Source organism: Eurytemora carolleeae, unplaced genomic scaffold (genome assembly GCF_000591075.1).
Source record: "Eurytemora carolleeae unplaced genomic scaffold, Eaff_2.0 scaffold69, whole genome shotgun sequence".
Taxonomy (NCBI): Eukaryota; Metazoa; Arthropoda; class Copepoda; order Calanoida; family Temoridae; genus Eurytemora; species Eurytemora carolleeae.
The window spans coordinates 443,609-467,680 of record NW_019396021.1 but is presented as its reverse complement, the minus strand read 5'-3'; the positions used below and the strand labels follow the sequence as shown (position 1 = coordinate 467,680).

At 33.5% G+C, this 24,072-nt stretch overlaps 2 protein-coding genes across 2 annotated transcripts; both read left to right on the top strand.

The window, feature by feature from the left end:
* Window positions 1-6,791: 6,791 nt before the first annotated feature.
* LOC111697151 (uncharacterized) lies at window positions 6,792-19,772 on the top strand. The gene is made up of 14 exons (XM_023467087.1): window positions 6,792-6,887; window positions 8,074-8,161; window positions 9,822-10,187; window positions 10,800-10,869; window positions 11,104-11,150; window positions 11,935-12,009; window positions 13,961-14,139; window positions 14,566-15,196; window positions 15,614-15,691; window positions 16,123-16,259; window positions 17,551-17,593; window positions 18,426-18,679; window positions 19,211-19,273; window positions 19,721-19,772. The coding sequence occupies exons 1-14, from the start codon at window positions 6,850-6,852 to the stop codon at window positions 19,755-19,757; spliced, it is 2,106 nt and encodes a 701-aa protein (XP_023322855.1). The 5' UTR covers window positions 6,792-6,849; the 3' UTR covers window positions 19,758-19,772.
* A 5-nt stretch (window positions 19,773-19,777) lies between these two features.
* Window positions 19,778-21,720, top strand: LOC111697545 (uncharacterized). The gene is made up of 5 exons (XM_023467616.1): window positions 19,778-19,810; window positions 20,038-20,106; window positions 20,542-20,672; window positions 21,076-21,191; window positions 21,372-21,720. The coding sequence occupies exons 1-5, from the start codon at window positions 19,778-19,780 to the stop codon at window positions 21,572-21,574; spliced, it is 552 nt and encodes a 183-aa protein (XP_023323384.1). The 3' UTR covers window positions 21,575-21,720.
* Window positions 21,721-24,072: the final 2,352 nt, after the last annotated feature.

The following is a 24,072-nucleotide window of genomic DNA, read 5'->3' as shown; positions in this document are numbered from 1 at the left end:
CTGGTTCATTTACCCTAAACAGACTGGTTCATTCACCCTAAACAGACTGGTTCATTAACCCTAAACAGACTGGTTCATTTACCTTAAACAGACTGGTTCATTTACCCTAAACAGACTGATTCATTCACCCTAAACAGACTGGTTCATTAACCCTAAACAGACTGGTTCATTTACCCTAAACAGACGGGTTCATTAACCCTAAACAGGCTGGCTCATGTAACCTTAACAGGCTGACTCACTTACCCTAAACAGGCTGGTTCATTCACCCTAAACAGACTGGTTCATTAACCCTAAACAGACTGGTTCATTAACCCTAAACAGACTGGTTCATTTACCCTAAACAGGCTGGTTCATTTACCCCAAACAGGCTGACTCACTTACCCTAAACAGGCTGGGTTCATTAACCCTAAACAGACTGGTTCATTAACCCCAAACAGACTGACTCACTTACCCCAAACAGACTGACTCACTTACCCTAAACAGGCTGGTTCATAAACCCTAAACAGGCTGGTTCATTAACCCTAAACAGGCTGGTTCACTTACCCTAAACAGGCTGGTTCATTCACCCCAAACAGGCTGACTCACTTACCCTAAACAGACTGGTTCATTTACCCTAAACAGACTGGTTCATTTACCTCCCTAAACAGGCTGGTTCATTTACCCCAAACAGGCTGACTCACTTACCCTAAACAGGCTGGCTCATTCACCCTAAACAGACTGGTTCATTAACCCTAAACAGACTGGTTCATTTACCCTAAACAGACTGGTTCATTAACCTTAAACAGGCTGGTTCATAAACCCTAAACAGGCTGGTTCATTTACCCTAAACAGGCTGGTTCATTTACCCTAAACAGGCTGGTTCATTAACCTTAAGCAGGCTGGTTACTTACCCTAACACCCTGAACTTTACTTTTATATGACCGGCGTTATAATGCAACATAGATAAAGAAGGACATTTACAATATTTTAAAACAGAAAACAAAGACAAATTTCTCATTTATCTTTTAACATAAAGGTCACTTAAAATTGGGTTGACAACCTCTTTTATTTGTTCATTATGAAACCCCGCAAGATAAATGAATATGCGTAGAAATATAGAATTAAATAATCTGAACCTGTGAATAAGTTTTTTTGTCATTTAAATGGAAAATGTCAAAAACTTTTCAGCCAGACTCAATGAAAGATTTATGCCTTGATGTTTTATCGAAATAAGTTTTTGTAATTTGAGTGTATAGTTCCGGAAATTTTGCAATATATAAATCTTAATTAAATCTTCTTATCTGATAATTTTTCTACCTAAAATAGTTGAAAAGTATTATCAGCTAAACAATTTCATTCTATTACTCATTATTCATTATTCTTGATCAAGTAAAAGACAAAATCGTTTTCAGAATTTTAAATATTCAATCTGAACGTCTTCGATTTAAAATATTTCAAGGGATATTTAAATATTTAGGTGCCTTTCTATTGTATTTTATTACTACATTACTTATTGGTGTATCGGTCTATTGGTGTATCGGTCTATTGGTGTATCAGTCTATTCGTATATCGGTCTATCATGGTGTATCGGTCTATTATGGTGTATTGGTCTATCCTTGAATCGGTCTATCGGGGTATCGGTCTATCATGGTGAATCGGTCTATCATGGTGTATTGTTCTATTGGGGTATCGGTCTATTGGGGTATCGGTCTATTGGGGTATCGGTCTATTGGGGTATCGGTCTATCATGGTGTACGGTCTATTGAGGTATCGGTCTATTGGGGTATTGGTCTATTGGGGTATCAGTCTATTGGGGTATCGGTCTATTGGGGTATCGGTCTATTGGGGTATCGGTCTAATGGGGTATCGGTCTATCGGGGTATCGGTCTATCATGGTGAATCGGTCTATCATGGTGTATTGTTCTATCAGGGTATCGGTCTATTGGGGTATCGGTCTATTGGGGTATCGGTCTAATGGGGTATCGGTCTATTGGGGTATTGGTCTATTGGGGTATCGGTCTATTGGGGTATTGGTCTATTGGGGTATCGGTCTATTGGGGTATCGGTCAATTGGGGTATCGATTTAATGGGGTATCGGTCTATTGGGGTATCGGTCTATTCGTGTATTGGTATATCATGGTGTATCAGTCTATTGGGGTATTGGTCTATTGGGGTATTGGTCTATTGGGGTATCGGTCTATTTGGGTATCGGTATATTGGGGTATCAGTCTATTGGGGTATCGGTATATTCGTGTATTGGCCTATCATGGTGTATAGTGTATTGGTGTATCATTTTATTGGTGTATCAGTTTATTAGTGAGTCGGTCTATTGGTGTATAGTGTATCGGTGTATCATTTTATTGGTGTATCAGTTTATGATAACGATTCATTAACTATGGTGCACCATATCAAATAAACTCTGTATATATCTAAATGATAAATCTTGTTCTCTGAACATTTTCTTTTCTCTCTTCCCAGGTTGGGTTCTAATAAATAACTTACTAATGCATGAGTTTCCAATGGTCCATAGAACTCCATGAAAACCTTCGTCTCAGGCTATAGAGTTATTCAATAAATTTAGAACTAAGGAAAGGGATTTAAAATGGATTAAAGACTTATTCAATGAAATATAACTAAGGAAAGGGGTTTAGAATGGATTAAAGACTTATTCAATGAAATTAGAATTACGGAAAGGGTTGTAGAAGGAAATTAGAACTAAGGAAATGAATGTAGAATGAATTATAGACTAATTCAATGAAATTAGAACTAAGGAAAGGAATGTAGAATGGATTATAGACTTATTCAATGAAATTAGAACTAAGAAAAGGAATGTAGAATGAATTATAGACTTATTCAATGAAATTAGAACTAAGAAAAGGAATGTAGAATGGATTATAGACTTATTCAATGAAATTAGAACTAAGAAAAGGAATGTAGAATGGATTATAGACTTATTCAATGAAATTAGAACTAAGGAAATAAATATAGAATGGATTATAGACTTATTCAATGAAATTAGTACTAAGAAAAGGGATTTAAAATAGATTATAGACTTATTCAATGAAATTAGAACTAAGGAAATGAATAAAGAATAGATTTTAGACTTATTCAATGAAATTAGAACTAAGAAAAGGAATGTAGAATGAATTATAGACTTATTCAATGAAATTAGAACTAAGGAAAGAGATTTAGAATGGACTAAACCTACAACCCTGCTCATTGTTCATGCTATCCGCTCCCATCCCCTCCCCTCACTTTTCTTATCTTCTAAACTTCTTGTAAACCTACAACCAATCCTGTTCATCTTATTCCCTTCACTATAAAATAAATTTTCTCTTGTTAATCTAATTTGAAGTTTATTCTATCTCTTCTTCTACACTCTATTGAATTCCTTATAGAAAGCCTTCTAGTTAGATTTATCCAACCCTAGTTCAAGATATTTTTCTAGGAGCAACTATTATACCTACTCTAGCTAGATTTATCCAACCCTAGTTCAAGATATTTATCTAGGAGCAACTATTATACCTACTCTAGCTAGATTTATCCAACCATAGTTCAAGATATTTATCTAGGAGCAACTATTATACCTCCTCTAGCTAGATTTATCCAACCCTGGTTCAAGATATTTATCTAGGAGCAACTAGTTTACCTCCTCTAGCTAGAGTTATTCAACCCTAGATCGAGGAATCATTAAATTCCTGGTTATTTAAGTATTGTAGTGGACTATGGTGTGATCTTTTGGTGGTGTAAATAGTTTGCGGAGAAATATTTACTCCTATTCTCCTGTTGTATATAGTTTAAAGGGACCGTTCACTTATTTGTGTAATTTCAGGGTAAACTAAACAGCCTATTCGCTCTTGATTGGTAATAGTCTTACTTTTCAAAGACAGCTGATGCCGAAGAAAAAGCCGACTTTTCGTTCAGAATTTGAGTAGAAAGGGACGGTCCCTCTCTATAGACACTATTTGATGTTTTTTTTTTCAGTAACAGCAGCCCAATAACATTTAAATTTATTATATTTTAATGTCATTATGTGTTCGTTATTATGAACTAAAATATGAAAACTTTTGATATTTGAGTTAGCAAGAAATTTACGTTTTTCGTATTAAAACATGTAAATTATGTATACAAAGACGACGTCTCTACGACAATCACTTAATCATTACTCATATTTTGGTTCGTAGATTTTGTAGATTTTGTTCGCGTATGTGCACAACTTTTCATTTGTCATGCCGCGTTCAATTCAGCTTTTTACACAGGCAATACACAATTTTGAATGCGATAAAATAGTGTTATTTTAGAAATAGAAAGTTAAAAAACAACAAAAATTAAAAAATAATGACATTTACAATTAACGATTAGATACTACAGTTTAATTTTATATTCGAAATTTATTTTGATTCACAACATAATGAAAAAAAACATCAATTAGTGTCTATAGAGAGGGACTTGCGCTTGAATTCTGAACGAAAAATCGGCTTTTTCTCCGGCCACAGTTGTCTTTGAAAAGTAAGACTATTACCAATCAAGAGCGAATAGGCTGTTTAGTTTACCCTGAAATTACCCAAATAAGTGAACGGTCCCTTTAAGTTATTTTTATCCTGACGCTGAGAGGGGCCCGCGGAGAGTCGGGACTACCAACCAACGATTCCCTGGAAATCCGGAAAGCTAGGGATTCCCGGGGGAGACAAGCAGGTCAACCTGCAGGGAAAAGATAGACAGTCGACGATGATGTTCGAGACGAGGAGGAGGAGTACAATGATTAAGTGACTGTTTACCCAGCTTGCGTGCAGAATTCATCAATCTATCAATAATTCGTTTGCTTTTCTTTTATTAATAAAGTAAATGTTTCTTGACTCGTGTAATATCATTCGTGCGTGTGAACCAACTTTGCGCTTCGTGTCAGACATACATCTTGATTTACTCATATAAAACACTATGTATAAAACACTTAGCTTACTTATAAGTCAATATTATGAATTGAAGTAAAAAGCAAAGGCTCAGCTTGGAGCCACTCTACCAATCAGTAAGTGAGCCCTCTAGCTGTCCTACTGTTTGAAAGGAGAACAAAAACCATCTCATGAAAGAGATTGCTTTATATCTATAGATGCATCGAGCTTGCCAAATTCAAAGTCAATAAAACTAATCAGAGTTGAAGAAAACCTCATATAATAGGAGTTCGGGGGTTTGACAATAAAGAATAATTTGCTTGCGTCAAATTAGATAAGTTCCATTAATCAAAAAGTTACAACTTTTTTAGCAATGTTTTTATAATTTTTTTATATTTTTTGTAAAATAAAATGGTACGAGGCATAGCTGATAATTTAAAATGTTCATATTTTTTCTCCTTTCTCCCTCTGCACGTCCGCAGTTTCTCATCGTCTTGCCTCCCTTTCCCTGTCCATTAATGGCGCTGCTTTACGAGTCCCTGTCTTTGCACCATTATACGACAGTACACGATGACTCTTTTATTGTGTAGATGTACCCTCTCCGTTTTTTTGTTTTGCTAACTTGTAATTGCATCCTCAGCGCTGAAAATTCTGTCTAGGTCATCACTTCCAGCACTTCAAGTTAGTTTCTATTTCCAGCGAGGAAGTAAAGGCTTCCCTGCTATGAACCGCACATTTTTACTTTCCTGTTTAAGGATTGTTGCTATTCAACGAAGGATAATAAATTGAAACAGGGAAATGTCCTTAAGGCTCATTTCGCTGCTTGTGAGAAGATTCGATTTTAGGTAGAGGAGAGTGGAGATAAGGGTTTGTAGGAGTGGCGTATTAGGAATGTTTCGTTAAATCACTCCATTTGTCCACATATTATACTCCAGTTGAATTCCTTAGGAAGTATTGCATTTAGTGTGCACCGCTGCATGCAGAATGCGGAGTTTTCCCTTTTATCATCTCTGCTCATGGGGCAGGAACAGGGCTCTTCCAGAAAGGGCTCCGATTGCTAGGTGAAATGGAAACAAAACTGGATTAGTATTTGACATATTAGCTCTTTGTTATTTCTATTTCTTGACTTAGTACCCCAGCCGTGTAGTTAAGAAGGAGGCTAGCTAATTGAGCACGGGGTTCAGGGCCGCTCGGACTACTTTTGCTGAAAAAGTATCAGGTCTGAAAACCTGCTATTGATTAAAAAGTATTAGCTCTGAAAACCTACTGTTGCTAAAAAAGTATCAGGTCTAATAAAGTATTAGGTCTGAAAAGCTACTGTTGATAAAAAGTATTAGGTCTGAAAACCTACTTTTGATAAAAAGTATTAGGTCTGAAAACCTACTATCGATTAAAAAGTATCAGGTCTGAAAACCTGCTTTTGATTAAAAAGTATCAGCTCTGAAAACCTACTGTTGATAAAAAGTATTAGGTCTGAAAACCTACTATTGATAAAAAGTATTAGGTCTGAAAAGCTACTGTTGATAAAAAGTATCAGCTCTAAAAACCTACTGTTGATAAAAAGTATCAGGTCTGAAAACCTGCTGTTGATTAAAAAGTATTAGCTCTGAAAACCTACTGTTGATAAAAAGTATTAGGTCTGAAAACCTACTGTTGATAAAAAGTATTAGGTCTGAAAACCTACTGTTGATAAAAAGTATTAGGTCTGAAAACCTACTATTGATTAAAAAGTATTAGCTCTGAAAACCTATTGTTGATAAAAAGTATCAGGTCTGAAAACCTACTGTTGATAAAAAGTATCAGGTCTGAAAACCTACTATCGAAATTGTACGGATTGTACAGATTTTCTCAAAAAAGTTTTGGCCACCCTGAATTTCCTCAGAAGTAATACGTTCTGTTTAGAAACCATTATATATATTTTCAAAAACTATAATGGTATTTATGTTATCAGACATATTCAGTTGGTGAGACAGTTTTGGCCATGTGGCACAAGACGAAATATTTAGCGACTATTTTAAGGTAAAATTTCCCCTAAGGTTAAGTTTAGAATACGTGTTTTGAATTGGTCCTTATAACCCTCGCCTGAGTGAGTTTTCGCTGTCAGGACCACTTTTCGTAAAATTTGCGCTGTCAGGACCTTAAAATTTTTTGAATGGAGGTTATCAGGACCTTTATATTTTAGTGTTGCATCGAAATATTTTGGTTTTCGAAATTACAACAACAGAATAACAGTTTGAAAATGAAAATTGATAGACTGTTATTTATATGATATCTTTCTTGCCACAATAATTAAAAATGATATATTTAATAATAAACATGAAAAGGGGAACGTTTATATAGTTATTTTGCATAAATTACAAGGTTCTTCCCTTATTCCGTTCACACTTTTAGAAAGAAAAGAGTTTTTGTTACACTCATATTTTCTAACCACTTTATCTTTGCAACTTAATGTAGACCTTTGATATGTCAAACTATAATTTCTGTGAGATTAAATAATCAAGTTATAAAAATCATAGATTTACACCTTTAAGCTTCAAAGATATAGGAATTAGAAAATTCATAATTGTGACAAAAGCTCTATTACTTTAGTTTAGATCTGATTTACTATTGATATGGGCGGGACGCTCTGTAAAAGGAAAATTTGAAAATAACTTATTTGCAAACTTGTTCGTCCATTTCAATTTTTTTTAAAACAATTTTTTTACAAATTAAATTAAGAAATCATCCCCTCACTCCAGTGTTTATCTAAAAAATTGCTCCTTATATTCAATACTTTTTTCATTGAAAAGAATTGAGTTGTTTCTACAAACTCAATTTTTCTCGTCCATATATCTTTGCAACCTAATAATGAAAAACTTCGATATTTCAACCTGTACTATCCATCCTTCTCTTCTTTCTAACTTGAACCCATAATAATCATTCTTCTCTTCTCCCTAACCCTAAACCCTTCCTATTCATCCTTCTCTTCACTTAACTCTGAACCCGTTCTATCCATCCTTCTCTTCTCTTAAACCTGAACCCGTCATATTCATTCTTCTCTTCTCCCTAACCCTAAACCCTTCCTATTCATCCTTCTCTTCACTCAACTCTGAACCCGTTCTATCTATTGAATATTGAATATTGAATGTTGAATATTTTTGGTCTTTTTTTAAATGAATTGTGTACAATTCAAGTGCCTTATTGTTTATGATTTAATCTTGTTTAGAGTTTTCGACAATGGAGATGTTTCTCTCAAGTACATTGACGACGAGGTTGTAAAAACTGTCAACCGAAAATCAATCTTTAAATATGAGGTAACTTATATTTTTTACTTCAGTGGTAGTGTTTGTTTGGTGGGTTCATTTTTTGGGTAACTTTTGGTACTACAAAGCCAGGTAGAGCTTTGATCGTTTTTTGATCCATAGATACAGGGATATACTAGACTCAAGGTATATGTACAGTACATGATACAGGGTGGTCAAAATGTACGGATTGTACGGATTTTTTTTGTAACCCCAAAATTGTACGGATTGTACGGATTTTTATCCTGGAAATACATCTTTTTTTTTAATTTTAACTCATTTCGGCAAATTTTTCATGAAAATTTCAAAAAAATTCTCGTCAAAATGAAGTTAGTTTAACTTATTTTTCTGCATTCTAAATAATATTAGATTGAGTAATGTTTCAATTGACAATCAAAATTCATTCATAATTTTCTAGATATGTCCTAGAAGTGTTCAATTGAGAATATGTTCCAGAAGTGTTCATTTGAGAATATTTTTATCTATCTGTCTAGCTATCTGTCTATCTATCTGTCTATCTATCTGTATATCTATCTGTTTAGCTATCTGTCCAGCTATTTGTCTAGCTATCTGTCTAGCTATCTGTCTAGCTATATGTCTAGCTATCTGTCTATTCATCTGTATATCTATCTGCATGTAAGTTTATCTATCTTTTTATCTATCTGTTTAAATATTGTATCTGTCTATCTGTTTATCTATGTGTTTGTGTCTATCTGCTTCTCTGTCTATTTATCTGTCTGTCTGTTTATCTATCTGTCTCTTTATCAGATCTGAGAACATCCTATCAGGTTTTTTCCGTTTATCTGTAAATCTTATCATTTTTAGTTTAATATCAACTTTCTTTTAATTGGGTGTTCAACCCCTGTACTACCTCCCACCACGCTGATTTTAATTATATTAGATCCTAAATTTACAATTAGTTCTCTGGTTCTCTAGCTCTCTAGTTCTCTATTTCTCTAGTTCTAAGTTCTCTTGTTCTCTAGTTCTCTAGTTCTCTAGTTCTCTAGTTCTCTAGTTCTCCAGCTCTATAGTGTTTAATAGTAATGTTTAAGTTTTATATCTTTGCAACCTTATGTGGTAGACTTATTATAAGCTGTGAATTCTGCCAGATTAATTAGGCTTCGTTTAAAAAACCAAAGGTTTTCAGGTTGGAAAGATAAAAGGATTTTAAAATTGAGTTCCTTTAGTTGATCTTATTTTTTCATTATTTCTGGGTTCTCATCCAAGCATTCAAATACCTACAGTAGTTTTTACTACCAGAAATATAGGTTGTTAGAGGGAACATCATTGGTTGCTGAGGGGAGGGGAGGAAAGGGTGGGGGGAGTTAAGAGATGGTGGTGAATGAGACAGTGTTGAATAATATTTTCAAAAATGGTTTTTAATTTTCTTAAATGTACGAATTGTAGGGATTTTTTTCGAAAATTTTACTGATTGTACGGATTTTTAAAAAAAATGTACGGATTTGTTCACAAAATGTACGGATTATACGGATTTTGTTTTCGAAAATTGTACGGATTGTACGGATTTTTTTCAAAAATTGTACGGATTGTACGGTTTTTTCGGAAAATGTACGAATTTTTGTACGGATTTTTTCAAAAAAGTTTTGGCCACCCTTAAGTTTTCGCCTAAGCTCATCCCATTATGAGATCTATTAAAAATGGTTATTTCAAGGAAAAAGTTGCTCAAACAGAGGAAACTCCAGATCAGTCTGAGGAACCTACTCCGGAACAATCCAAGGAACCTTCCTTGGAACCTTCCCCGGAACAATCCAAGGAACCATTCTTGGAACCAACTGAAGAATCTACTAGAGACCCTACACCGGAACCTGCCAAAGTTCCTTCACCAGAACCAGTAAAAGAACCATCACCGGAGCCGATGCGAGACCTAACACCTGAACCAGTAAGGGAACCAATCCCGGAACCCCCTAGAGAACCAACTAAGGAACCTACTCCCGAACCTGCAAGGGAACCTACACCGGAACCAGCAAGGGAACCAACTCCGGAACCAGCAAGGGAACCAACCCCTGAACCTGTCAAGGAACCAACCCCTGAACCTGCCAAGGAATCTTCTCCCGAACCCATGGAGGAAGAAACCCCCTGTCCAAAACTGTCCCTGCAGTTTGGTCCCCCTAAAGTGCATCCTGCTGTGGTTGCACCTGCAGTGCCCGCCCCAACTAGCTCTGCCCCTGAACTACATGACGAGGAAGCTCCAAGATTTCAGCGGGAGCAGACACCAGAACCTCAGGTATAATATTCAGGGGTATACATTTTGTGTGAAGATATCCCCCCCCGCCCTCTCTCAGGGTTTTTAATATTGTTAAATGGGGCAAATAAAGGATTTTAAGGGAGAATCAAATGACTTTGAGTTAAAATAAGTGTTACTAGAAGGAAAATTAATGATTTCAATAATTTAAGGGTGGCATGTGTAATTTTAAGGTTAGAATTAATATATTTTATGGGATTCGATAATAAATGATATGAAGATATGAAAAAATTTGTTTCAAGGGAAAAATAAGTAATTTCAAGTGAAAATAAATGATTTTAGAGAAAGTAAAGGATATTAAATGAGGAAAAGAATTAATTTCAATTTAATTTAAATTTAAATTCAACTCCGGAACCAGCAAGGGAACCAACCCCGGAACCTGTCAAGGAACCAACCCCTGAACCTGCCAAGGAACCTTCTCCCGAACCCATGGAGGAAGAAATTTATTCTGTCCCAGGTAGTTATTTAGTATACATTTTTAACATTTAATTTCTTCATTAAGGGCAAGACTCTAGATTTGTTGCAAGATTTTTTGCAGGTCTTTATCAGAGAGGTCATTTTCTACTCATCTCTTGAGATAATTGTTGTTCGATAATGAGTTAACTTCTAAACTTTCAAACTAAACTTTTCTTTTATTTTCCTTTCAAACCATTTGCAATAATGCGCTTAGTTAACAATATGATTGTTCTAGTTGGAATGGTTGAAGAAGCAGTTAATTATGAAATTATTCTAACAGTGGTAAGAATAAGCTTGTTATTTTTTTTATTTTCTGTCTTGAAACTCTGAATTGACAGAATTGACAGAATTGACAATTGTTTAAAATCGACCTAGTAGTGGTAAAACACCTTTTTAGTTACTTTGTATAATTTAGATGTGAAAAAAACGTATTTCCACCATAACCTTAGTTCGTTTTAACAATTTTTAATTCTGTAAATTGATCTGAGCTCTGGGTTCCATTGCAGTATGAAGGATAACGATATCAAAACTTTTTCAAAGTTTTCATTTGGACTTTAACCTATCATTTTTTCATTTCATTTCAAATAAACCCAATGTTGATTGCCATTTATAATTTTGTGAAAAATAAAGGGTGTCCAAAAGAAAACTGAAAAGGAAGGGTATTAGGGTATTAGTTACATATTTCCTTCAATTTTACATTTTAAAATGTCTTTATTAATATCTTTATTTAATGTTATTTCATGATGTTACGTAAAATTTGTTTTTCTTTCAGTAATTTGAAAATAAATTTCCCTGATTTTTAAAATTTTCGATTTTTCTTGTCTCGTGCATATATTTTTGTGTTGCAAATATAATTAGCATTGAAAAAAAAAGTAAGCTATGGCTAATTGTAAAAAATACACAAATAGTTTCCCCAGTAACTAATACCCATACTGCACATTTTTTTGGGATACTACATATTCTGAACATGTCTTCGAATTTCTAGAAGAGTTATTTTATGATGATTGGATTAGAATCCACCCATAATGCAATAACCATTATATATACTAACTTTTGATTGGTTTAGGATGAGTTAAACGCTCTTGTTTATTCTGACGTCCCTCAGATCCCTCAACCTGAAATCCATGAGATCCCTCAACAGGTAACCTTAGAACTGTCTTCCTTAGGACTATGGAAATAGAAAGAAATGTGCAGCAGGGGTGTACTTGTCTAAAAATTATATTTTCTTTAGAACAGTGCTTAGGATCCATTTAATTTAGATACAGATCCGGATTCTGGATCTGCTCTGGAAAAAATGGATCCTGTTCCATGTCATTTTTTAATATTTAATGAATTTTAACACAGAAGAATTTTCTAGTTTGTCGTCTCATTTTTTCGCTTATTTTTATGCTAAAACATAGTCCAACATAGGACCTAGTCCTAACATGGAATTTAAAGAATTTGATCCGCGGTTTAAATCTGCCAAAACCCGGTTTAAATTCAGCTCCGGCTTAAATCTTGAAACATTTCATACAATTTTAAGTGGAACCAACCATATTTAAACCGCGGCTTAAATTTAAACCGCAGTTTAAATTCTTTAAATTCGGCCACTAGTTACTTATACTTAAAGTATTAATTTTTTAATTTTAAAAATGGAAATTTTTATAATATCTCTTTTTCATTATTTAAGATTTTGGTTTTGAGACTAAAAAAAATTTTTAACTGTTTTTGGTTAAAATTTTGTCCCTTATATCTTGATCTGTCGATCAGCATATTTTTGCGGATCTGGATCCGGATCCAGAAAGCTTCAAATCTTACGGATCCAACTGATGTGGATCCTAGCACAGAGCGTCAAAAAAGTAAACCTCACCTTAAAGGGAGTGACTGGCTATGTATGGTTGTTGAACTGAAGATATAGTATTGTGGAAAAATTCAGGATTCCTTTAATACCAGTGCTTAGGATCTATTTTAATTTGATGCGGATCTGCATTGAAAAAGAAATGGATCCGGATCCAGGTCATTTCGTAAAGATTTACTGAATTTTTTCAACAAATAATTTTCACATTTTTATTTTTTCGCTTATTTGTATCCCTACAACTTGAACTATTCAGAAATGAGGAAAGTTTTATAATCTTTTTTTTTTCAACAGTTCAGATTTAGGTTTTAGGAGTAAACAAGTTCTTTTGTAGTTTTTGGTGATATTTAACCCCTTGGATCAGGATCCATGGATCCGCATATTTTTGCGGATCTGGATCCGGATCCAGGAAGCCAAAATCTTGCAGATCCAACGGATCTTGACCCGGACCCAGATCCTAAGCACTGTTAGAGACATATGAAACGTTTCTTTGATGTATAATCACTGAGTTTGAGTCAATGTTTAAAATCATCTTTTTGGAGGGTTAACTGTTGAGAATTGTTTTTTTATTGTTAAATAACGACGACCAAAAATAAAGTAAAAATTCCATAGTAAAGTAATGAGATGTTTAGGAACATATTTCTCAAAAGAAATTCGTCAAGAAATCAATGATTGAATTAAATATTTTGGTTTCAAATGTCGTCTTTTCATTTATAAAAGTTCTTTGTGAATACTGAGAGATTTCAGAAACTGATAATTGAATATAATTACATGTTTTTGATGATACTAGTTAATTTGTATTTTCTCAACATGTTCCTAAACAACTAATAAGCTTACCATATAATTTGTTACATTTTTGGTCGTCTTTATTTAATAAATAAAAAATATTCTTCAAATCTATCCACCCAAAAAGATGATTTAGAAAGTGGACTTTGGGCTCAAACCCAGTAATTATAGATCATTAAAACGTTTTATATGTCTCAAATGAATTCTAAAAAATTCCTCTACAATACTGCAGTCTCAGTTCAACCACTATACGTTGCTGGTCATTCCCTTTAAAAAGAGGAGCATGTCTCATTTACAGCAGTTCCTTTAAACACTTGCTGGTTGATAGTATAAAAAATATTGACACTTCTCTGCCTGTTATTTTGTTACTGCAACGCAAAGTTTTATATACAAACTATAATTGAGTCTATGGCTAAAGTCCCTATAACATATAAATGAATTCAACAAGTAGCCTCACTTTAAAATATTTCAGAGACCCTCCGTCATCCAGAGAGTCCCGGGGAAGGTTGAGAAATCAGAAAAGAAACACAAGAAAGGTTTTCTGATGTGCGGTATATGCCATGAAAGGTTCAGTCACATCGAGCGCCATGTCTTGAGAAACCATACAGATGAACCTTTCATTCAGGAAATGGTGAAACTTCCTAAACTTAAATGGTGACATGGAAACGCATCAACACGGAAACGACTCAACACGGAAATGCCTCAAAAAAACAGAATCATAAAACTAATTTAATGTCGTCTTCTCTCAACTTAGAATTAAAAAGACTATATTCTACTGATTTTCACAGCCATGGCCGTAGCGCTCGGTCTCCTAGCCTGTTCTAGACGTAGCGCACGGCCCCCTAGCCTGTCCTAGTCTCAGCGCTCGGCCCCCTTATAGCCATCCTAGCCGCAGCGCTCGGCCCCCTTTTTAGCCTGCGGCGCAACCTAACTTACCCTAAATTAATGGTAAAATAATTGTTAATTTTTTTTTAATGTTAGAAGACGACATTAAATTAGTTTTATGATTCTGTTTTTTTGAGGCATTTCCGTGTTGAGTCGTTTCCGTGTTGAGGCGTTTCCATGTCACCAACTTAAATACGATAAAGCGTGGAAATCATTAAAAGAAAACTGGCAGTACAATGGTTCAGCAGATGAGAGTAAAGTCAAATGCCATTGTGGAGTTGCTGTGAAGAAAAGTTGCTTAAAACAACACTTAGCCAAGTATTGCACAGAAAATCCTACAGACATAAAAGCGGTATTTGTGAACCTCACAAGAAGTGATAATGCATGTGTATTCCCTGATAAGATTAAAAAACTCTTCAATGGGAAAATCAGAGATGACATCTGGAAATGTGGGTCAAGCGACCCAACAATCTTAGAATGTGTGAGAATCGAGCTGGACTCCTGTAGAGATATTGATGAGAAGAGAGTGATGGGGAAATTTAGAAATTTAGCCAGATTCCTGCACTGCTTTCAAATCCTTACATCAAATGAGAACACTGCTCTTGACATGCTGGACATGAAACACTATTCTCTGCTGAAATTAATGGGGCAAGGAAAAACAAGTGCCCCATTGGATGCAAAGAAAGCGTGGAAGACTCTCCCAGCTGCTATGAGCTGCTTGTCAGCAGTGGCTCTTAAAACCTTAAGAGAGGCAAACGGTAGTCTGAAAATGATAAAACGGATAGAGACCTTTTCGGATCACATTAGGAAATGGTGGTACAAGGTTAGTAAAATATTATTTCTTCAGTTTCATTTATTGATCTTTAAATTTCTTTACTAGTAAATACAAGAAGGAATATCCGCCAAAATCAACCAAAAAAAAAAAATTTTACTCTCAAACCCAAAATCTGAACTTTAACAAAAGATATGATTCATTAAGTTTTAGCATAAAAATTAGCGACAGAAATAAGTGGGGAGCCAGGATCCAAATCTGTTTCTGCTACAAAATTAAAAGGATCCTACAAGTGCGGATCCAGAATCCAGATTTGCGTCGGCTTTAAAATTATAAGGATCCTAAACACTACTTGTCAGGCTGTTGGCCATAAGGGTTGAATGGTAATGCTGGAAATTGTTAGCTGATTAGATACTCTTTTTCAGAAATTACTGAAATTTTAAGTGAAAGCTACAAACTTTTTTTTAGGATGTTAAGAAAAGATTTAAAAGAGAACTCCAGATGGAAAGGTTTAATAAAGGATCCTCTGCTCCAAAGAAGTCTGTGGTAAGCATGTGTAATTTAAAGAGCTTAGATGTGTTTTTTAACTTGGTAAATTTATTTTCATAATTAAAACTTAATTTTTTAAAATTCAGTTTCAGTGATGTACATTTTTATGCTTGGGAGGAGTGGCCAAATATATTTTTAAGTTTTTATTTGCGGGATTAGGGAAAATAGATAATGTTTATAGAAGAAGGAATGATTTTTTTAAAAATTATTTAATAGGATGAAACTTCATTTTTATATTATCTTTCATTTTTTGCTTCCCACACCTTCAAGGGTAATGTTTTTCTTAAAAATGTATTTTATATAATATATACCCTAGTTATGTTGGTAGTTAAAATTAGACAATTATTGCCTCTATCATCAGTTTGATGACAAAATTTCAATAATATACTTGTAAATTTGATGGCTCGGTAAAAGTGAAAATATTGCAGATTGTGACGGTCACTAATGCCCTCAGAGGTATGATGGTGAAGTATACAAAAGAATATGAGGAAACACAGTCCATGACTTCGCATATTTATCTGACCAGTTCTCTTCAACAATATTTGACAATGCAGTCAGGGAGAAGGTAGTTTTTATTTATTATAGCTATGGTTGAGCTAAGATAATTATTTTCTCTGGGTTTATCCTTGGATTTATTTCTCCTGTGTTGTACCTTTAATCTCACCCTTTTCCAAGTTTTTACTGAGATCCAGTACTTTTTTAATAATCTATGGTTTTTTACTTTACAATTGACTCTTGAATTCATCTTTGCATGACATTCTTTCTTACATTTATCCTATCTCTGGGTTCTTCTTTAAATCATCATAAATTCATGTTTTCCTTCAGATAAATTCTTAATCAGTCCTTATTATGGTTCTTTTTTGGAAGGAGATCCCACAGTTAGAAATGATTTATGTGATAATTTATTTTATGGATAATTTAATAGATGGATTAAAAGCAAGAGGTTTGAGTAATAAGAGTTCACAGAAGGATTCCTTTCACTTAATGCTTTTTCCCTAATCCCATCATTATCCAAGATTTTTGCATACTTCATAGGTCCATCCGTACTCAGGGTTTTCCTTCTGTTTAATATTTTCTCCAGTCCCTGACGTACTTTCATTCCTATGTGTAAGGTTGTAAGTAGCTGCAAACCCTAAGCAATAAGGCTTCAGGGGAAACAAAGGGTAAGGTTTGATTCAGGTGACAATTCAAAGTATTGATAGATTCTAGGAAGAACGTGTAGTAGGGCTGGATCCACGGGAGAGTGTTCAGTTGATATGATTCTAAAAATGATCTGAGAGATAGGATTAATATGTGTTAGATTCTGAAGTAAGGTTGAAATCGGAGATTCTGTAAATTAATAGGATAATAATAAAACATGAAGGAAGAGATATTACAGGTGTAATCTTTTGTAAGAATGAATGTTAAGGAAACTTCTGAGTATGGATGAGAGTATGTCTGAACCTGGAGTAAGGATTGAATTAAGATCGATGTTACAGATAAATCAATCCAAGAGTAAAATGCAGAATGGATCGATCCAAGGGAGAACTTAGATTAAGGATCAATCCTAAATCCAGGTTCTCACATTGATCTACCCAAATTTGGTTTTAACTTAAGAATCATCATTACTCATCCATTGATACACCCTTAATTTTGGTTTCCTATTCATTTAATTCTTACTCAAGGTTCTTAGAATTTTCCATTGTTACTGTGGTCTATCTTGGTTCTCACTTGATTTAATCCTTTTTCTTGCGTTTCCCTGGATTGCTATTTATCATCAGGTTCTCTGAATTTAATCCTTCCAATTATTCATCCTGACCGGACTGGGTTTTCAGGATGTTATTTAATAAAATTGATATAATCTTGTGTTTTTTTAGAGGCAACGATGTGGCTGCACTTACTTGGGATCAATTTGAAAAGGTATGCATGGACATGTTTATTTTATCCCTGAGCTGATATTGAAACTAAGGTTACCTTAATCGCAATTTCAAGTAGTGTAAAATTTTTACAAAGCTAGTCTTTCTCAAGTCCTTGATCATTATTCGGATAACACTGTTTGAGGAGTCAACCAAGGTTTACAACTCCCTTATTAAAGATTATGTCAATCTAAAGCCTACTAAAAAACTTAACTTCAATTAACTTAAGCCTTCTGTAAGTGACTTTCAATGTGAAAATGTAAATCATTATATGATCTAAAACGTGGATCATTTTCTGTTTTTCTTTTTCAAAAGTCAAAACTTCTAATGATTCATTTGTTTCCTGCAATACAAATGAGTGACATGGAGACCAAAGAACACAAAAACGCCATAACATAGAAACGGATCGAAAATAACTTTTGAGGAATTTCATTTTATCTTAGAAATTCAAGGAAATACCTCAAGTTTACAATTGTTGAGGCATACCTAATAAGTTTAATCTTTTCTTGTCGGTTTCTTCATATTTCTTATCCTCTGATCCGTTTCCACATTTATAAAAAAATCTTTTAAATTCTTAATTTTTGCTACAGATTCCTGTAATTTTTGTTCAGTTTCCTCCTATTTTTCATTATCAAAAAAATACCGAGTGTTTTTCACATTTTGGTTTTTGCAGAATTAACTATAATTTGTATAACTTCAGCTAGTAGAATATTTTTTCAATTCTTTCTCTGTCATGATTAAATTTATAATTTCAAGGCGAATTTTACCTCTAATGTTACCAAAGCCAAATTTTATCCTGTTTTCTTTGTTGTGTTTACAGTTGATATTTGCTTCAGGCCAAGAAAGCTGCACTAGAGTTTGACAAAGATGATGTCCTTTGGGATGTTCTTTTCCGAGATGACCCAGAAGCAGAAGAAGTATCCAAAAAATTTTGGAATATCTTGGTCCCTGGAAAGAACTGTGATCCAAATCAGGTCTTCGTAGGAGAATTAGAAACACGGGCGTTCAAAGCTCTCTACAAACTAAGAAAACCAGATGCCATAGCCAACAACCCATACATGTTCGCAGTATCCAAAACAAACAAATTCAGGTATATCTTAAACCTAATTTTGGGGTATATATTTTGAACAATTACAACCAAGGGGGGCCAAATGGTTTTCGATGCTATGAAGAAAAAGCTTAAAATCAAACTTCTAAAAACAAGCGATTTTATCCTTTTTCAAATTTTCCTATAAAATACTCATTTATTTTCCATTAAAATTTATTTATTGTCCCAATTTGGCAAACCTTAAATTAACTTTCCTTCCGCGCAAACATGCCTAACATCTGAAGGGAGGGGGGATAAATTTTGAGGATGGTGTGAATAATTTTTATGAAAATTTACATCTTTGACGTTATGAGAATTCTGTAATTTTCTCAATCAAATGATTAAATTTCAAAGCTCAATGTTTCATATCTACATGGTATAAATTTAATACAAGTTTTTTTCCCCTTCACATAAATTTTTGTAATCAATTCTCTACTTTCTCCGGAATTTAAGCTTAGAACATTTGATACTTGATTAAACATGTTTTCACATAATTACTACATTTGAATTAACAATGTAAAAAAAAAATTTTAGGGAAACCACTGTTGCCAAATGCATTTGCCAGGCCCATCTGAAGATAAAGATTCTATTGACAAAGTAAGGATTATGTTCTTATCTCAAACTTCAAGGAACTCGTACAAAATCCAAAATCCAAAATACAAAATCCACCAATGATTAAGCTTAAACTATGGTTTAGCCGAGGAGGGTATTAACTTAACCCTTGATTAAAAATTTAACCCTGTGATTGATCAGAGTGATAGAAAAAAATCTTCAAACGTATAAACTGACCAAAATGATTTTTTAGGTCCATCTAAAATAAATCAAAATCTAAAATATTTATTTCGGTATAACTTTGTGTTATCATATGTATTTAGAATATATATCAAACATTTTTGTTAGTTTAAAACTAATTTAGATTTTATTCTACACTTCATAGATCAATTTCTATACTTTATTCTTTATTTTATTAATTTTTCATAATTTGTGGCAAGTTTCTTGCCACAAAATACTTAATTCTTTAAATATTTATACTTTTATTTTAAGGATACTGATCAGTCAAATACTGATGAAGAGGGAGTAAATGAAGATTTTCTGGTGGATATGGGGGAGCCAGATACTGATAAAGATGTTCTGGTACGTACTCGATTAGAGAAAGTAAAAAACGACTGGGGTAATTTGACTTATCAAGGGAGTTAGTAACTAGTATCAAGACGGAAGCAATGATTTATGTAATGTTGATATTTATTCACACAAGTAGTTTATGTATTAGGCTATCATCTGGAAATCAGCCTCCATGAGTTATTTAATCCAGTTAGCTGTCAATTTAAATAATCATGTGTTTAAACCGTACTGTCTCTTAGGATTCCTGTTCGGATTCTGATTGGGAAATAGAAGATCAGCAGAGACTCAGTGGTATCCTGAAAACACCGGTATGCTTACACAATGATCTTAAGAAAATATTCGAAATAATTTTTTTTGGGTCAAAATTTAGTTCATTTTTAGCATGTATAATGTCTTGTTGCTAGAATAAAAGGGTTTGCCTGTTTTTTGATATTTTTATAATAATAAAAATATTGTTCATTGAAGTCAATATTTAAGGATGAATATCCCTGGTTCAGTTTAAATAGTTGGAAAAGAAGAATATCTCTGTCATTTAAAGATTAAAAGTTTGTTGATTGAATTAGTCATATTTTTTAACATCGCCTGTATTTTAATTTAATAGAAGATTTAAAACTTTTTCCTTATATTTTTAAAATAAAATCCCGCTTTTCTTCAATTCCGGGGGGGGGGGGCACTAGAATTTAAAATATTTTCCCCTGTTCCCAATAATAAAGTTTTTTGTTAAAACCGTCAAAATGTTTCAGAGAAAACGAGGTAGAGCTCTGCCATACCACACCACGCCTGCTAAGCTTGCCAAAATAGATGAAACTATCACAATTTCGCCCATGGACCATGAAAAGAACAGAATCAAGGATGTCTGGAAAAACAGATTAAAGTAATTGTTAGCTAATAATTTTTTTTTAACTAAAAATTTTAGGATTTACAACAAAAAATTTCTCTACTAACTTCAACCCCGGAGGTCAAACATTCTTGTTATTAAGAAAATGTCTAAATTTAACTGCATTTTTACAGCTTTCTCTCTGATTTATGGCTTGCACGCATGAATGGGATTAAGTTTTTATAAAAACCTTCTTGATCTCTGAATGGTTTCTCTAGTTTCAGCCCAAAAAAAACATAAATAAAAAAGAAATTAAAAAAAAAATATTTTTTATAGAAATTAGTAAATCGTAAAGAAATATCAATGAGATGGCTCTGGATCTCCATTGGAATGAAACTGATCTTAAGCACTGCCTTCTTTGACTGGTCATTTTTAAGTACTAATTAACGTTTTTGTTCAGGAACGATTTTAAGAAGGACTTGTGGAAGCCTTCTATGCCTTGTAAGACAGACATCTATGAATGGATGAAGAAAAACGAGTGGGATGAGAGTCAGGAAAACTGGAAACGCATCAAAAGTAAGTGCACATTGAAAATTTATTCTTCAAGTTCTTGTTTTTCATCAAAAAATAGTAACTCTGCAATAATAAGCTCGTTTATTGCCTGGTAAAATAATCCCCCCCCAACTCTTATATTTTTATGTGAAAATATTTTTATTTAACCTAGTAGAGTTTTATTCTAAAATATTATATTTTCAGACTTCTTCAGTGGAATCCTGAAGAATGTTAGGGAGATAAGGACGGCTAAACTGGAGCTTGAATCCAGAAATAAAAAACAGGATCGTAGTGTTTTTATCAATTTGGCTGTGGGTAAAAATATTGCTTACAGGGTTGGGTTCAGTATTCTACGGGTTTTTAAATTACTGTATCTCTTGAGTGTTAGTTACCTGAGAGAAGGTTGAGTTTAGTATTCTCAAGGTCTCTTATACTACAAGGTGTCTCAAAAAACGGGGAACAAGGATACACAGACTCGTTTGTAATCGTATTTTCAAGATTGAGACCATTTTAAAAATCTATTTCCAATTCAAAAAGACTAAATTTAGGCTTGTAGATCTAAAAATGACAATTTTAAAGGCTCCTAAAGTTTCCAATTGGAGTGAGTAAATAAAGATAATCTCTGTTTGCACATAAGGGTCTATGCAGACTTGTTTGTAATCAGATTTTCAAGATTAAGACCATTTTTGAATTCTACATACAATTTCCGATTCAATGAGCTCAATTATATGCTTGTAGAGTTAAGAAATAAGAGGTAACCTAAAAAGTTTAAATATTGTCTTCTTACTCCACAGTTTTACAGTTCTTAACATTTTTTTTAGTTGAGGATAGAATACTTCAAATACAGGTTAGTGTGGTTTACTGTAGAGTAGAGAACCCTAGTTGAGGATAGAATACTTCAAATACAGGTTAGTGTGGTTTACTGTAGAGTAGAGAATCCTAGTTGAGGATAGACTACTTCAAATACAGGTTAGTGTGGTTTACTGTAGAGTATAGAACCTTAGTTGAGGATAGAATACTTCAAATACAGGTCAGTGTGGTTTACTATAGAGTAGAATATTTATAAAATTCAAACGGAGATTATCCTTTACTTCTTACTTAGATCTACAAGTCGAACATTAGACTCATTGAATCGGATATTGTACGTAGATATCAGAAATAATCTCAATCTTGAAAATCCTATTATAAGCAAGTCTGTAGACCTTTTTACAAAATTGTGCATACGAAGATTATCTTATTTTTACCAAATTAAAAAATATTAAGTTCTTGTTAAATGGTGGGCCTGGGGTGATTTTTTGTGAAAGGGTAATTTTCTTTAATAATTGATAAAAACAACTACAGTGAACCAATTCCTAATACATTTATAAATCTGAATTAGCATTCTTTTAAATTTTAAATTTGTAAATTTTAAAACTGTTATTTTTATAAATTTTGGAAAAATTGTAATTAATATGTCAATATTTTTCAATTTTTTGGTCTGATTGTTCAAATTCAATATATGTAAATTTTAGTATTTTACTATGTAAATTTTAAAAGAAATAAAAATTAACTGTTATTGATTGAATGTTTTATATTATGTACAAAAAATCTCAATTTCTTCAAAAAGTCGTGGAAGGACGTTTAAGCCATGGTTTTAGCTCTTATATCTATGGAGGCTTTTATTTGGTTGGAAAAAATTAAAATAAAAGTTGTCGGAAAAAGTGTCAAAGACATGCTCAAAAAATGTTAGCTTCATACCAAAGTTAAAATTGTTCAAAAACATAAGTAGCACCAAGATGTTAAAGATTTCTTAAGCTCACGTGTCTGATCTATATTTGAACTGGTAAAATATAAAAATTAAATAAGATTTAATTAAAACAGCATTGTTGGCTAACAATGTAAAATTTCGCATAGACAGGTCGAACTCTGTTTTGGTTCATTTAAACTTTTTCTTTTGTTTATTTTTATGCAGATATACGAAATAATTTTCTACCTGCATGGCAAATATTTATCAATATGACTGGATGAAAATAAAAGGAAATTTTGAGATCCTGTCACACATGCATATACATATTGGTATAAAATATATCTGGAACTCCAAATGCGTTTTTTTTGTCCTAAAAACGTCATTTTTGACTTTTTTTTCGATTTTTTTCTGAAACATTTAAATTAAGAATGAAAAACAAAGTTTAGCAAATTTTTTCCTAAAAGTCGGCGAAGGACGTTTAACCTATGGTTTAGCTCTAGAAGATTCACAGCCTTTTTTTTCGGGGAAAAAATGAAGTAAAAGTAGTCGCAAATAGTATTCATGACATGCTCAAAAAGTTTGAGCAGAATGAAAGGTCGGCTTCACGAAAAAATACTAAAGTTAAAAATGTTCAAAAACATAAGTAGTTTCCCTTTGCTACAGTTCCAAAGAAAGAAAGAGGAGAAAAATAGGATGTATAGGGTTCAGAGAAGAAGGGTGGGATGGCTTTGGTTTAGAGGAGAAAAGTAGGATAGATTTGGTTTGGAGAAGAAGGGTGGGATGGATATGGTTTAGAGGAGAAAAATAGGATGAATAGGGTTTAAAGGAGAAGGGTGGGATGAATTTAGTTTAGATGAGAAAAGTAGGATGGATAGGGTTTAGATGGGCAGGGTGGATGGACTGTGTTTAGAAAAGAAAAGTAGGATAGATTGGGTTTAGAGGAGAAGGGTGGCAAGATTTGGTTAAGAGGAGAAAAGTGTGATAGATAGGGTTTAGAGGGGCAGGGTGGATGACTGGGTTTAGAAAAGAAAAGTAGGATAGATTGGGTTTAGAGGAGAAGGGTGGGAAGATTTAGTTTAGAGGAGAAAAGTAGGATGGATAGGGTTTAGAGGGGCAGGGTGGATGGACTGGGTTTAGAAAAGAAAAGTAGGATAGATTGGGTTTAGAGGAGACGGGTGG